Raw genomic sequence first — 12,855 nt, 5'->3', positions numbered from 1 at the left:
GGTGTACGTGTTTAGTTTCCAACATCCCAAATTCATGTTATCCAGATGTGATATATCAAAATTTATAGCAATTAAAATTTTAGTATTTAATATGTTTAATTAAAATATTACATCAGCATTACAAAGTATCACTTTTTTTTAACAAAATATTTCAATTTCTTCGTAATATGTTAACAAATCGATATTTTCAAGTGTTTTCTAAGCGGTTGCATATTGTTACGTATAGCAGTGTAATATAAATGGCAAACTAGGCGTTTAACTTATTAATGAATTTGATTAAACACCATGATCGTTAAATATTTTCATTCATTTTATTCACTGTAGTCAACAAACATTTAAAGACAATGATAAACGCCGTACAATCAACGAAAAGTATAATTATGGAATATACGAGATCCGTGTATCTCTACGCATTTTTATTCCGGGAGGACTGTTCATATTTATTTAATAATTAACCGTTTTTGCGTGTTTTTCTGCGTTTCATTTATGAGTATTGCTTTCGAACATAGTAACAAAAAAGAAAAGAGTTCAAAATGCGTACGGAAGACAATAATGAATAATCTTAATTATCTCTTAAAGTGAAAAAAAAAAGAAGCAAATACTAAGAAACACGGAAGCATAAACTATCTATATAAAGTAAGATAAACGTGATAGAGCAGATGCGAGAGAAAGGAGAGTGGACAGATAACGCAGAAAAATACACGTGGTGGAGAAGGAAAAACCACAAAAGCGCGAAAAGAAAGAAGAAGAGAAAAGGTGACGAAGAAATATGGTAATGGCAACGAATATCGAGGGCGATGAGCAAGAGCTAGAATGGGGGGGGGCACTGAAAACGGACGGAAAAGGGAAAAAGGTCGGGTAGTTTGTTAAAGAGAAATCAGACCTGTTTTTCAGTGTGCCTTTATTCTAGCGTTTGCGCATTTCGTAGAGTAAAGCACGTCGGGTGGCGGCGGTAGTTAACGAATCCCGCGGCAGCAGTCGATATTCTTACGCGGACCGATTAGCCACGAAGCTTTCTCATGGAAGTACACCCAACGACCCGTTCAGACGTGAGAAGATAATTGAAGGGATCTCGTCGAGGAAAAGGAAAAGCGAAATAAAGAGAGGGAGTGGTAGAAGAAAAAAAGACGAGCGAAACAAAGAAAAGGAGAAACTCGGAACGAGGCAAGGACGGAAAAGAGAGAGAAAGAGGGGGAAAAAGAGAGAGAGAGAGAGAGAGAGAGAGGAAGGCGGGTAGAGTAGTACGTTGATTAGGTTGAAACGTTGGCGAACGATAACAGCACTCGAAGGAGAGTCTCAGGGCGGACGATTTCAATGGTCGCGATTCATGTTGAGAGGTTGTGACAGCATACCTTTAACAATCGCTGTTGTCACTGAAGAGGTTGCAAAAGTGGCGATAAACCAGCATCGATCGCGCTGACTCGTCGCATTCTCAGCCGGGTTCCTGCAAGAGGTCGGGGCCTACGGTAAAAGACGAGGACAGAGAGCGGGTAGAGAAGAGCAAGAAGGATAGTCTGGGGAAAGCTAACCGGACGGAGAGAGACAGAGCGAGGAAAGCGTGCGCACATACCGTAGGAAGGAAAGTAGGGAAAACTTGGGGTGGGAGTTAGAGGGTAATAGCGAGCAAAAGACGGGAGCCAGTGGTGTACGACTGTTGGTGGACGATATTAGGCGACCAGGATAGAAGACGGTGAGATAATAAATACAGATAAATTGCTCACAAAATGGCCTGGGGTTATTGGAGCGCAACGTCAGTCAGCGATCGGGGTCGGTCACCCCGTCGCGAAAAGGATAAACAACAGCATCAGAGTTTGCATCAGCAGCAACAGTATCATCAGACGGAAACGAGCACAGGAGCTATGCAGGGGATGTACGGTGTGCAGCAAGTACAAGGTGAGCTCGCGGGTGTCAGCTCCTCCTCTGCCGTTTCTACAGGGCCCGGTGCTATTCCTGGTTCCGCAGTAGAGGAACCACCCTGCAGTATGATGATACAGGGTGGTTCCTTCTATTCTTATTCCACGGCTGCGGCTGCGGCTGCGACTGCGACTGCTGTTGGGCGTAGGATACCTCCTACCGTTGAAGGAGGACCATCCACTTCTTCCACCGGTATACAAGTGTTACCGAGAGATAGGCCGATCAAATCGAGCAGCAGCACTTATCCACCGTCGCCTAGCAGCGATTCAGCTGAATACGAACAACCGATCGTCAGTTTGCGAGGAGAATGCTCACCACCCCATAACAGTCCCCGTGACGATATATTCGCCCAGCCTGGATCTTCTTCCTCCAGAATGAAACTGCTATGCGACAAAGGTATCGATGACACCTCTGATGTTGATCTCGACGAAGTAATTCCGACGGAGATGATGTACGCGACCGCTAATCGAGCTATAGGGACTAGTACGTGTCGTGTACATGGATCGTGTAATCCACCGCCGGATTCTGCAGCCCCTATCCAGTCTCTAATCGATGACACCACTGGATCTTCGCAATTTTGGTTCAACGATATTACCTGGGGTAGGTCCTGACACCTCCTGGTTCATGGCCTCGTTAAAGCCGACAGAATTTCGCCAATTTCATTGCATCGAAGCACGATATTTAGGGAACGCTTATGTTTTTACTACCTGCAGTTATTATTTTCTTTCTTCTTATTTTTTTTGTCGTTTATGGATTTTCTTTCTTGTTTGACATTGCACGTACCTTACTTATGATGTATAGTTATCGATTTAGTTGTGCTCTGGTTTTTATTGTTATCAAACGAGCATAATTTTGATTTAACCCGTCGATTCGAGTGGTCCGATGGAATTGCTTGAATATCGATTGTGAAGAATCGTGTGAGCTTTTGATACAGCCGTGTGTTAACATGTGCGCTTATCTAATCTGTCACTGTGTCTCCTTGCTTATTCCTATAGTATATTCGATGGTTTCTAAGGTATCTGTCGGCGTTGTGTTCGTTTGGTACTGTTCAGTTTTGAGAAGTTTAAATAATCTGCTATCGCATTCGAAATTTCATCTGTCCGTTAAAGTTTCTTCTAACTTTTTTTTTTTTGATATTTTTTACGAACGATATTTTATACCTAATGAAAAATTATTGTATTTCTTGTTTTGTTGGTAATAGTAATTTAAGAGAAGCAAAGATTTAATTAGGGAGAAAAAAGTCGGAAAACAAACTGTAACTCTGATCATTAATGTTTTTAATGATTCTCAAAACTTTTAGTGAATTAGATGATTATTATAAGCTTGGTTAATATTTTCTTTAGAAAAGGAAATATTTTGTGAGCTTTTTTTATTGCAAGTTTGTTGTAAATTTAATGCACGATTAAACTAATTATAGTCTACAACGTTATAGTGTTAATGTATAGTATTTCTAGGAATCTCAGTTTCTGCAATCTATAGTATTTTTTATAATTATTTAGTCTATAATTAAAGTTCACCAACTTTTTCTTATTGTTTCAAGACCAAAGTGCTTGATCTCTTTTTACACAGTTGTTTACGAAATAGTGAATGCATTTGTGGTACAATCACATAAGGACGGTAATATAGACCATCATATGCTGGAAATAAAGATCTTTTGTTTGCTCTCGTTCGATTATAGCCATTGCTAAGGGGTTGAGCAATTAACTCAACATAATTGCGTTAATTCCTGATAATTAACACATACGGTCTTACCTGCTGCAGTGATAGAAGTTTCTTAATAATTTAAATATGTTATACTAGTAAATCCAATGGATATTTTTTCGTGTGCCAAAATAAATATTAGCACTTTTGTAAATTTCTTGAAGTATATACCGGAGTACCTGAAAATAGGTGTAGTACTGAAATATATCTGTATTATAACACTATGACGTCACCCTGACGTTCATTTTGAACAACTATAAATTTAAATAGAGAATTTATGAATAATAAATAGTAATATCATTTTAAAAATTTAATGTCAAAGTTATCGTTTATTGAGAAAAATGATACGCAAATTTAATTAATGTAAAATGCCGAAAGGAAATTAAAAATGGTTTACGTTTTATTAGGAAATTTACCAGATAATTATTTCGAACAAATATTGTTCTGTCCATTATGTTGACGATAATATCGTTATTTTGTTAATAATGCTGCTAGAAGCATAATATATATTTATTGATGTTATTAATATCATTTATAAATCATTTATGTTATTTTTTGTGTCCTATTAACATACGATTAAAAAAAGTATTATTAAGTTATCTTTATTTCACTATTAAGTGAACTAAACTCTATCAAAAACGAGAATTTTTAAAACACTTTATGCTTGTTTTTGAATATTTTACGTTTTTACAATATTTTTTTTTAGATGAACTGTTGTCTATACTATTTTTATACTTAAATGTTATATAAAATCGAAGTTCTTTGTTAGAAACGAGTAGACAGAAATTCGAGAATGTTTTGAAAATATTGACCGCGCCATTAACTACTGCCAAATTTTTGATATTATACTTCTTTCATTTTAACATTATTATATTTTTGGACGTATCTATATGGTAGGGTAAAAAAGTTGTTGGGTAAATAAGACAGACGTAGTGTACGTATAGCTTTATTATACAGTTCTACGGGATGTTGGGGGGGTGTATTAAGAGTAAAATAATGAAGAAGCCTATTTAAGAAAACAAGGATGACTTTAGAATTATATCTACGAGCACGAATGAAGTATTTTTATCTTTTAAAGTCATATGACTTTTGTAGTTTGTTTGTCCTCAGTTTTTCTTGCTGTTACTCCTCATCGTACAAATTTAAGAGACTTTTCGAAATCTTTCTTAAAAGTAGAGAGAATGCTTCGTGTAAATGAAAATGGTGTTCACCTTATGTGCTACAACATTTATTTATTCGAAATGTTATGTAATTTTATTTCATTAATTTGAAAATCGATGTGTTAATTGATACATCAATCAATTTCAATTTTCGAACGAAACACATTTTCATAGAAATGGGAAGAAAACATGATTACCAAATGATAACAATGTTGGAACGAAAGCAACGTTCCTTAATGTAGGAAATTTAATTGTAAAAAAGCACATAGTTGAAGATAAATTGGAGAATCTTTTCCTCCGTTGTTTAAAGTCGCGTTCACCGCTTATACGGCTTTGGATTTTTCAAGGAATAAAAATTGCAAAGAAAAGAATGTATATAATACTAATAAATATGATTTTCTTGATTAATTCATGAACTATGTACAATCATTTTACTAATATTTCACCGAACGGCCAAGATACACGACTGTAAAAATTTTGTAATTACTTGTTTTCACTTGACTTTTTATTTTTGGCCTGTGTATAGTTTATGCGATTTGTAGAAATAAACTTTTCAAAAATTATGCAACTTAATAATCAGCTATGAATTTCGTTCGAGATTATTATTTTGATTTTACATGTTATCAACGATTAATTTTCCGTGTTTACTACTTGTATTTTGAACCGAACAAAATATTCAAGCATTTTAAGTTTTACAATCGTCTATAATGAATAGCTGGACGACTTGAACTCGTTCCAATATTTTTCAAACAAAAAGAGTAATGCTATATATGGAAATAAAGCAGATTCCTTTTTAAGCCAATCGTTAATCACGTATGTATGTTGTATTCAGAATATTCACGTAAACCATTTATATAAATCAATTCGAGGTTATATACCAATTTTTCGTATGATCGGATTCCTTCTTAAGATACTTAACCTATTTAAACAAATTCAACGATATCGTAATGCAAACAGTTCAACTAATTGTAAGTCAAACTTGTCTAAACTATGAACCCCAAAACATTACTTTAACAATCGACTGTTCACAGTCGAACATTGAACGAAACACACATTCACCCGTTCGAACAAAAATTTCGAAGCAGTTCTTGTGAATAGCTCGCAAAACGGCGTTGACTGGTCGGCGAGAAAAATATTTCGGCACGGGAACTGGGACAGCGTGTAAGAATTCATTTAATTGGTCGGAAAGGGGGCCGATAGTTCTGAACGATCGATTATATAAGCGTTCGCGAGCGAAATGGTTAAAAGCGGACATTGAAAACAACGTTGCAGCCTAGTACTCACAGTGTCTAACCGAACCCAGGCCGATAAAAGCGATAACAACGATCGCATCAATTGAATTCAATGTTATCCGTTATCGGGCCGTGGTTTTATGATCAGGTTACAGAATAAATGTAACAGTACAGGATATAACTTCGCGGCAGGCGAAGACCTGGCTTTCGAAATATATACCGTAGATAGTTATCTCTCTGTACACGAATTGGTAAAGACGTGAGTACCGAAACACGTTGCGTACGGGGCAACCTTCCTTACCATCGAAACCTAACTGTCCATGCTGCGCGTTGAAGAGAGACGTCGAACAGACAGATACAGATATAACGTTATGACGATGTTATACATAATGCATGACCTAAGTTAGTACTTGTATTTATTTACACACATATTATGCACGATATTTAGTCAGTTTTAATGGTCTGAGTTGCGTTTCAACGTTTCGTTTAATTGGTCTAACATTTAATTAGCGACTTTTAATACTGGAATGCATCCAGGGCCGTGTTTATACTTCTGGAGGCCCTAGGCGCACCTTCATTACGAGGCCTAAAAAAAAAAAAACAAGTCTATTTCAGTTAATCAAATTCATACACTATTTTTCTTTTTAAGCTTATTGAAAATAAAAGTCGGCATTTAAAAATAAGTTTTTTATGTTGTTTGTAAGGAGGAAGGTTTTGAAATGTGACTCCATAGAGAGTGAGGTCCCAGTTTGCGCCTAATGCGCCTTTTGGTAAATGCGACCCTGAACGCACCAACATTGAAACGTACAGTGAGCGATCAAATAATTATGATCACTTTGAAATTGTGCAGCAATTATTTGAAGTTTGAACAAGAATAGAATTGAAAATACATTTAAAAGAGGAAAACCTTTTTCTATTATAAGAAGTACTGTTATGTTTTTTTATTAATATATAACAAGGATTTTTAAACTTCTACAAATTAGTTAAAATATTTTTAAACATATGCATATGTATATCAATTTTTCGTCATGTTCGTGTCTATAATTGCTTGAATATCGTCTCGGCATACTTTTAATATTTTTTCTACCTTTTCTATCTTAATCAGTTGCTGTTTACTAATTAGCAATTCGACGTTTTAATAATTCTCATAGATGAGTTGTTAGACCACGATACAGCTTGGATTTTCTTTTTAGCTAGGTAAGCTGTCAAAATATAGTCAAATTGTCCATCTACGCGTTCAGAACAAAAACTGGTATTGAAGTCATAACACCACCGAAAACATGTAATATGTAATTTTCTCCTCTGATCATAATTTCGTCACCCACTGTATATTTCGTTCTACCAAAGGTAGAGGAAGAGTCTTTTATTCGTTTTTCTTTTTCACTGACAAATCATAGTCACGAATTCGAGTAATTTCTATCAGAAATTCTAGGCTAGTATTTGGTGATTCTCGTGTTTTAACTCTTCGTAGGCAATCTGGGTCGTTGATGACCCAAGTGAAATTTCACTCTTGAAATTCTTTGGAACGAATTTTTACTTTTTTCTGAAAAAAGTTTTAAACATTTCACTTAACGAACAATTATACAATATAGCAGAGATTTTGATAAGTATCGAAGAATTTTTACAGATTTTTTCGAAACTTAGGGCAGGAAAAAAATTAAACTTGTAGTGCGAAAAAATAAAGTTACCTACGGAGGGTTAATAAAATTGCGTGATATTTTTACAGCTAGCTTATACAGAGTGTTTCCAAAATGTCTTGCTCAGTTTGAAAAATGTATTGTGCGAATTGTAACGAAATATGACGAAATGTCATGCAAGAAGGAGCAAGAAGTAGTAGAGTCCTGCTTTGTTGGAGGGGGCTAGATACTTAGAGCAAGTCTGAAAGAGTGCAACTTCGTAACAAAGCGTCTGCAGACCTATATATGTTTATGAGACATTTTGTCATCGTTATAATTAGTGCAATACAGTACTAAAACTGGACGAAACGTTTTGAGAAATAGTATGCATATTTATGTGTATACTGCGTTTCGTAATTCTAATATTGTTATGAAATTGCTACATATATTTTTTGCACATTGAAATAGAATAGAAACAGACATTGTAATTTTTTATATTATATTTTTATTTTCATGCAAAACTCGCTGTTAATGTGTAAAATTTCAAAGTTTGAGGGTCATTTTATGAAATGCAGCAGCGTGTTTGTACGTATACGTAAAATAATACGTCAGTTTATCGATTTCGATGTTATTGCCAAGAAATGGACTCGGTTTTGTAATATTTTCCCAACCTTCATATATCTACTGTGCCCTATTTTCTTATTTTTCGTCATTGTTCGCAGATTTCCTCTCTTCTTGTCTCGCATTCATTATCGTACGCTCCGTGATATACAAGTTTAAGTTTTATGTATTAAAACTGAAAGAAATGGAACGAACGAGGACTGTAAGGGATTCAAGTACGACGGGTGTTTTGCGTTTTGCCGGGCGTAACCAGCTTTTGAATGTTTCCTTTCTCTGAGAAAAATACATTTATGCAAATGTTACGAAAAATTTCGAGCGGATAAAAAATGTTAATTATACGAGGCTTGTTACGTGCCAAGTAAAATTTTATGCGCTGTCGCGCAAGGATGAATAATATAGTGTGAAGTAGCAGGGGTAGTTTTAAGAGATACGCTCTCCTTGTGATATCAATTTTATTTGTTTATATTTCTCATATTATCGGCCGATGAAGAATATGATTCGGTACTACGAATGGAGATGGAATTCAAAATTTACATCGGACGTACAGTGGATAACGGCCACATTTACCTTAAGGCGCATTGGGGCGCAAAGTGGAGCCTCACTCTCTATGGGGCCACATTTTAATACCTTATTCCTCACAAGCAACGGTATAAAGAACAGCCTAGTTATAGTTGCAAAATAAAATACTTATTTTAAAATTTTAATTTGAACTGATTTATTTTTATTTTATTAAAATGAGTTATTATGGAAATGTCGACTTTTATTTTTAGTGAACTTAAAGAAAAATGTGTATGAATTTGATTAACTGAAGTAGACTTGTTCTTTCGAGGCCTCGTAATGTTGTTGCACCTAGGATCTCCAGAAGTATAAATGCGGCCTTGATGGAAAGCTGATTAAAAAACTTGCTATAGAGAGCAACGGCGATTACAGCAGATGAAATAAATTAGATCAATAGGGGGAATATTAAGTACATTATAATATGATAGGAATATTTAAATATACCTAGCGTAAAACTTTTCTGAGATACGTGTTTGATTTGAAATTTGAAAATTTTGTACGCACCTTTAAGAACTATTTTCTTTATTTTGGTATAATTACGAATATTCAGATTAAATGTAAGAATGTGATACAGTAACGGGGGTAATCTAGTATTTACGTTTTATACGTTTGATGTTTGCATATTTATGTTTGTCCCATTTATAACGAAATATTAGCGGTTGCGATAATACGAATTAGATAGAGCAACATGCTTGATATTCATACACGTTTTAATCTTACTAATCTATCGGTAAACGTTCAGTTATAAAAAGACTTCCATTTCATTCTTGTTTCTCCATTGTGATTCTTGTGATTAAAACTGTTCAGGATGTTCACTATAGTTTACGACAAAGCATTAATTGATATTAAATTTTATTTTCGATTTTCTAGTATGTGATTTATAGTTTTAAAAGATTAAACAATTAGTAGTTTTAACTGTTTGTTCTATTCTTGAATGTGTAATGCTGTTTTAAGTAGTCCCTAGAAGAAAATGTTTCTCTTCAACTAAAATAGAAATCCTTCTTCTTGTAGATGACACAAAAGTGACAAAGAAAGTTACGTTAGCCATTGTAAGTGTATGCAACGCAAGCGCATTAATTAAAAAATAACGAATTAGTTATTAAAACGAGTGGTTCCCCGAACTAATTACCATAGCGACGCCTCGTTTGCATGACTGAATATTCATGAGATATCTTTTTCGTGCTTTACAGCCAAATTGCTGATCGTTCAGAGTGCACTACAATAAATTAGACACTCTGTGTACAATCAGCAACCTGTATTACATTATATTTACCAAGTTGGTTATGCTTGATTTATCATATTTGTTTATTTATAGCGTACAGGTTAAACATCTAGATAAAATTAATGTTTTTATTTAAAAAGAAAAGAGAAAAAAGCAAACCGTTCTTTAGTGTCATACTTAATGTTTCGATTCGAGATCGTTTTTACGTCTTTGTTTTAATGTTTAAAACAGAAATTAAACAATAATATGAAAATTAAACATTGCTCGTTTTTGTTCCAGTTTTTCCTAACGTGCCGCCTGCACCAGGGATGCCCTGTCAGGGAGAAGACAGTGAGTGTTCGTCGCCAAATAATCAAATTTCTAACATATACACAGCCTTTCCACAATTCAGCACTTTTCAACTTCGAATTGTATAATACTAGCCAGCGAGTTGTTCGATTAACGATAAGTTTAAGTTTCTGTGACACAGAGGGTACGAGTAGCCTGGCTATAATCGATTCACGTTTGAACAGAGAGGAAATCGTTTTTCTTTTCTTTTATCGACGCTTCTTCCTTTCAAATATTATATTGCTGCATTTAGAATCAGGCAGATTTGTTTTCGTTCTCATGGAACATCGGCGATCTTAATGCGCTTATTTTTATTTTCATCATTTACATAAACGTATATTCATTTGATCTTTAATATACACGGCTGATGGGTTACCTTCGATAAAATTCACCGTTTGTCTGAAATTTATGTAAAATATGAGGAATGTCGTTCCAAAATTGTTTTTCTTTTTTTTTTTTAACTTCATTGTAAATAAATAATGTTACAATGAAAACTTCGATCGCACAAATTAGGATATTTTTTAATACGTTTTTTAAATACATATAAAAAAGGATGAATGTCAAGAATTGTACACTACGAATTTTAAAGTTAATCTCGATTAATTAAACTCAGTCTTCGTGAAAATGTGTGTGAAGCGTTTGATTGATACTTCATATGAAAATAAAATTTGATTCGATACTTTTTCCATTTGTTAACATAGAAATTATACATTTTATGTTATCTTATAGGAGGTAATGTAAACGCAAATTTGATCGATAATACTGTATTTAAAAACACTACTTCAGAATCAGCTTATAAGTGACAACGCGAGTATTCTAAAAAATCAACAGTCAAACAGGAACATTTATTAAATAGGAGATACAAAAATTAATGGACAAATGAAACAACCATTGTTGAAAGTAAACAACGTATACTGGTGATTAATAGTAATATAAATAAAATGCTTTATTTCACCTTCTTTCACCTACTTTATGGTTTGATCTAATAATAATAAGAATCGAAATTCTGTCGTGTAAGAGCTTGTTAAATCTATTATATCAAATTATCTATTATATTATACTTATTATATATTTAAATACCGTGTAAATCAAGGATCAGGTGTAATATATAATAACAATGAAACGAGAAGATTGAAGAGAAACATCGAATCACGTTCGATTAGGATTTGAACACCGCGGGTTCTTGGCGATCGACGTGTTCTTATCGTGTTTATAAATTCTCCAGCATTATTGTTCCGACCTTGTCAAGATTATTCCATAGTTTTGACGGCCCGAAGTATGGAGGGACTTAGGCCGATTGCAGTTTTACTGCAGATCTTTCAGTGCGGTATTCCAACGGGAATATACTCTCATATTTTATATTTTAAACGAGACACATCTTTTGTTGTCGTAATTAATACGGAACTAGCGTTCTTGAAGGCATGCAAATTTCTACGATAAATTCAACACGTGACACGATGATATCGTTTCTTTCCCCGATTTAATATTAAATTTAATGTATTCCGAAATATGTAAGAAAAAAAGAAAGAGAAACTGAAAAAAAAAAAAAGAAAATGTCAAGACTTTGAAGATCGATTCTCTGTTGCCTCGTGATATTTATGTTTTTTCATTTTCCAAAGGAAGCATCTACAGACGCGGCGCACGTAGATGGAGGAAGCTGTACCGAGTGAATGGTCATATATTTCAGGCGAAACGTTTCAATCGGGTAAGCATCATTTCATTTCAACTTATTGTTCCACTATTACTTTCCTCGTTTTGCTCATTCATCTATATAATTTCTCTCACAGTTGCGCCAATCACGCACGTTTACTGTGTTACCTTTGCCACACCATCATCACCATTTCAGAAATAACATTTCCATGGTGGATAGATTGTAATTCCTGATCTTGAGGAACTTGCTGGCTAGTGAACGTCGACGATCATATTATATACCTTGATTGAATGTCGATTTTTTAATGATGATAATGGTTCTTCCCTTGAATGCTTAAGAATGAGAATGATGTAGGTCTGCCTTGTGTTATTTTCAGAGGTGAATGGTTGATGTGTACTATTTAGTGTAAAACATATGTATGTAAAAGTTCATTTTTGGTAGAAATCGTCTTATATCTGTACGTATAAGTAGTAAGCTTATTAATTTCGTACATTTCAAGCTACGTTGGTTCAGAACGAGTAATGTGTGTCTAGGAAATGTAGAACGATCTTTCATAAGCAACAGTTAAAACGATTCAACATATGAACGATGATCGAGATTTTGATAGAACTATTGTAAATGTCCAATATTAAACTTTCCATGTATATGTTTTAAAAGTGAAATATTTGAAAATACTATACATTGTAAATTAGATGCACTCACTTTTAGTGTCTATTAGAAATTAACACTTTACTGGGATTCGTACAATTTTTACCAATAGATTAAGATCAATTCTTAAATTAATTGAAATTCGTAAGAAACAAGAGAAAAATGAAACTATTCTCGAAGTTAGTCTAAATCAAATTCTAGTATT

At 34.2% G+C, this 12,855-nt stretch overlaps 1 protein-coding gene across 2 annotated transcripts in view; it reads left to right on the top strand.

Annotated features, from left to right (window-relative positions):
• The window catches only part of LOC108578951 (atypical protein kinase C), a 21,648-nt gene that overhangs the window by 5,007 nt on the left and 3,786 nt on the right, over nt 1-12,855 (top strand). The window contains exons 1-3 of one of the 2 annotated variants that reach the window (XM_017942369.1): nt 1,178-2,514; nt 10,304-10,354; nt 11,971-12,056. In XM_017942369.1, coding sequence (XP_017797858.1) covers nt 1,725-2,514; nt 10,304-10,354; nt 11,971-12,056 — 927 coding nt within the window. In that variant the 5' untranslated portion in view covers nt 1,178-1,724. Of the gene's footprint in view, nt 1-1,177; nt 2,515-10,303; nt 10,355-11,970; nt 12,057-12,855 lie in introns of those variants that run through there. The other variant, XM_017942370.1, reaches the window with a different exon arrangement.

The sequence above is a fragment of the Habropoda laboriosa genome, unplaced genomic scaffold (assembly GCF_001263275.1).
Source record: "Habropoda laboriosa isolate 0110345459 unplaced genomic scaffold, ASM126327v1 scaffold30, whole genome shotgun sequence".
NCBI lineage: Eukaryota > Metazoa > Arthropoda > Insecta > Hymenoptera > Apidae > Habropoda > Habropoda laboriosa.
This window is presented reverse-complemented; position numbering and strand designations above follow the sequence as displayed.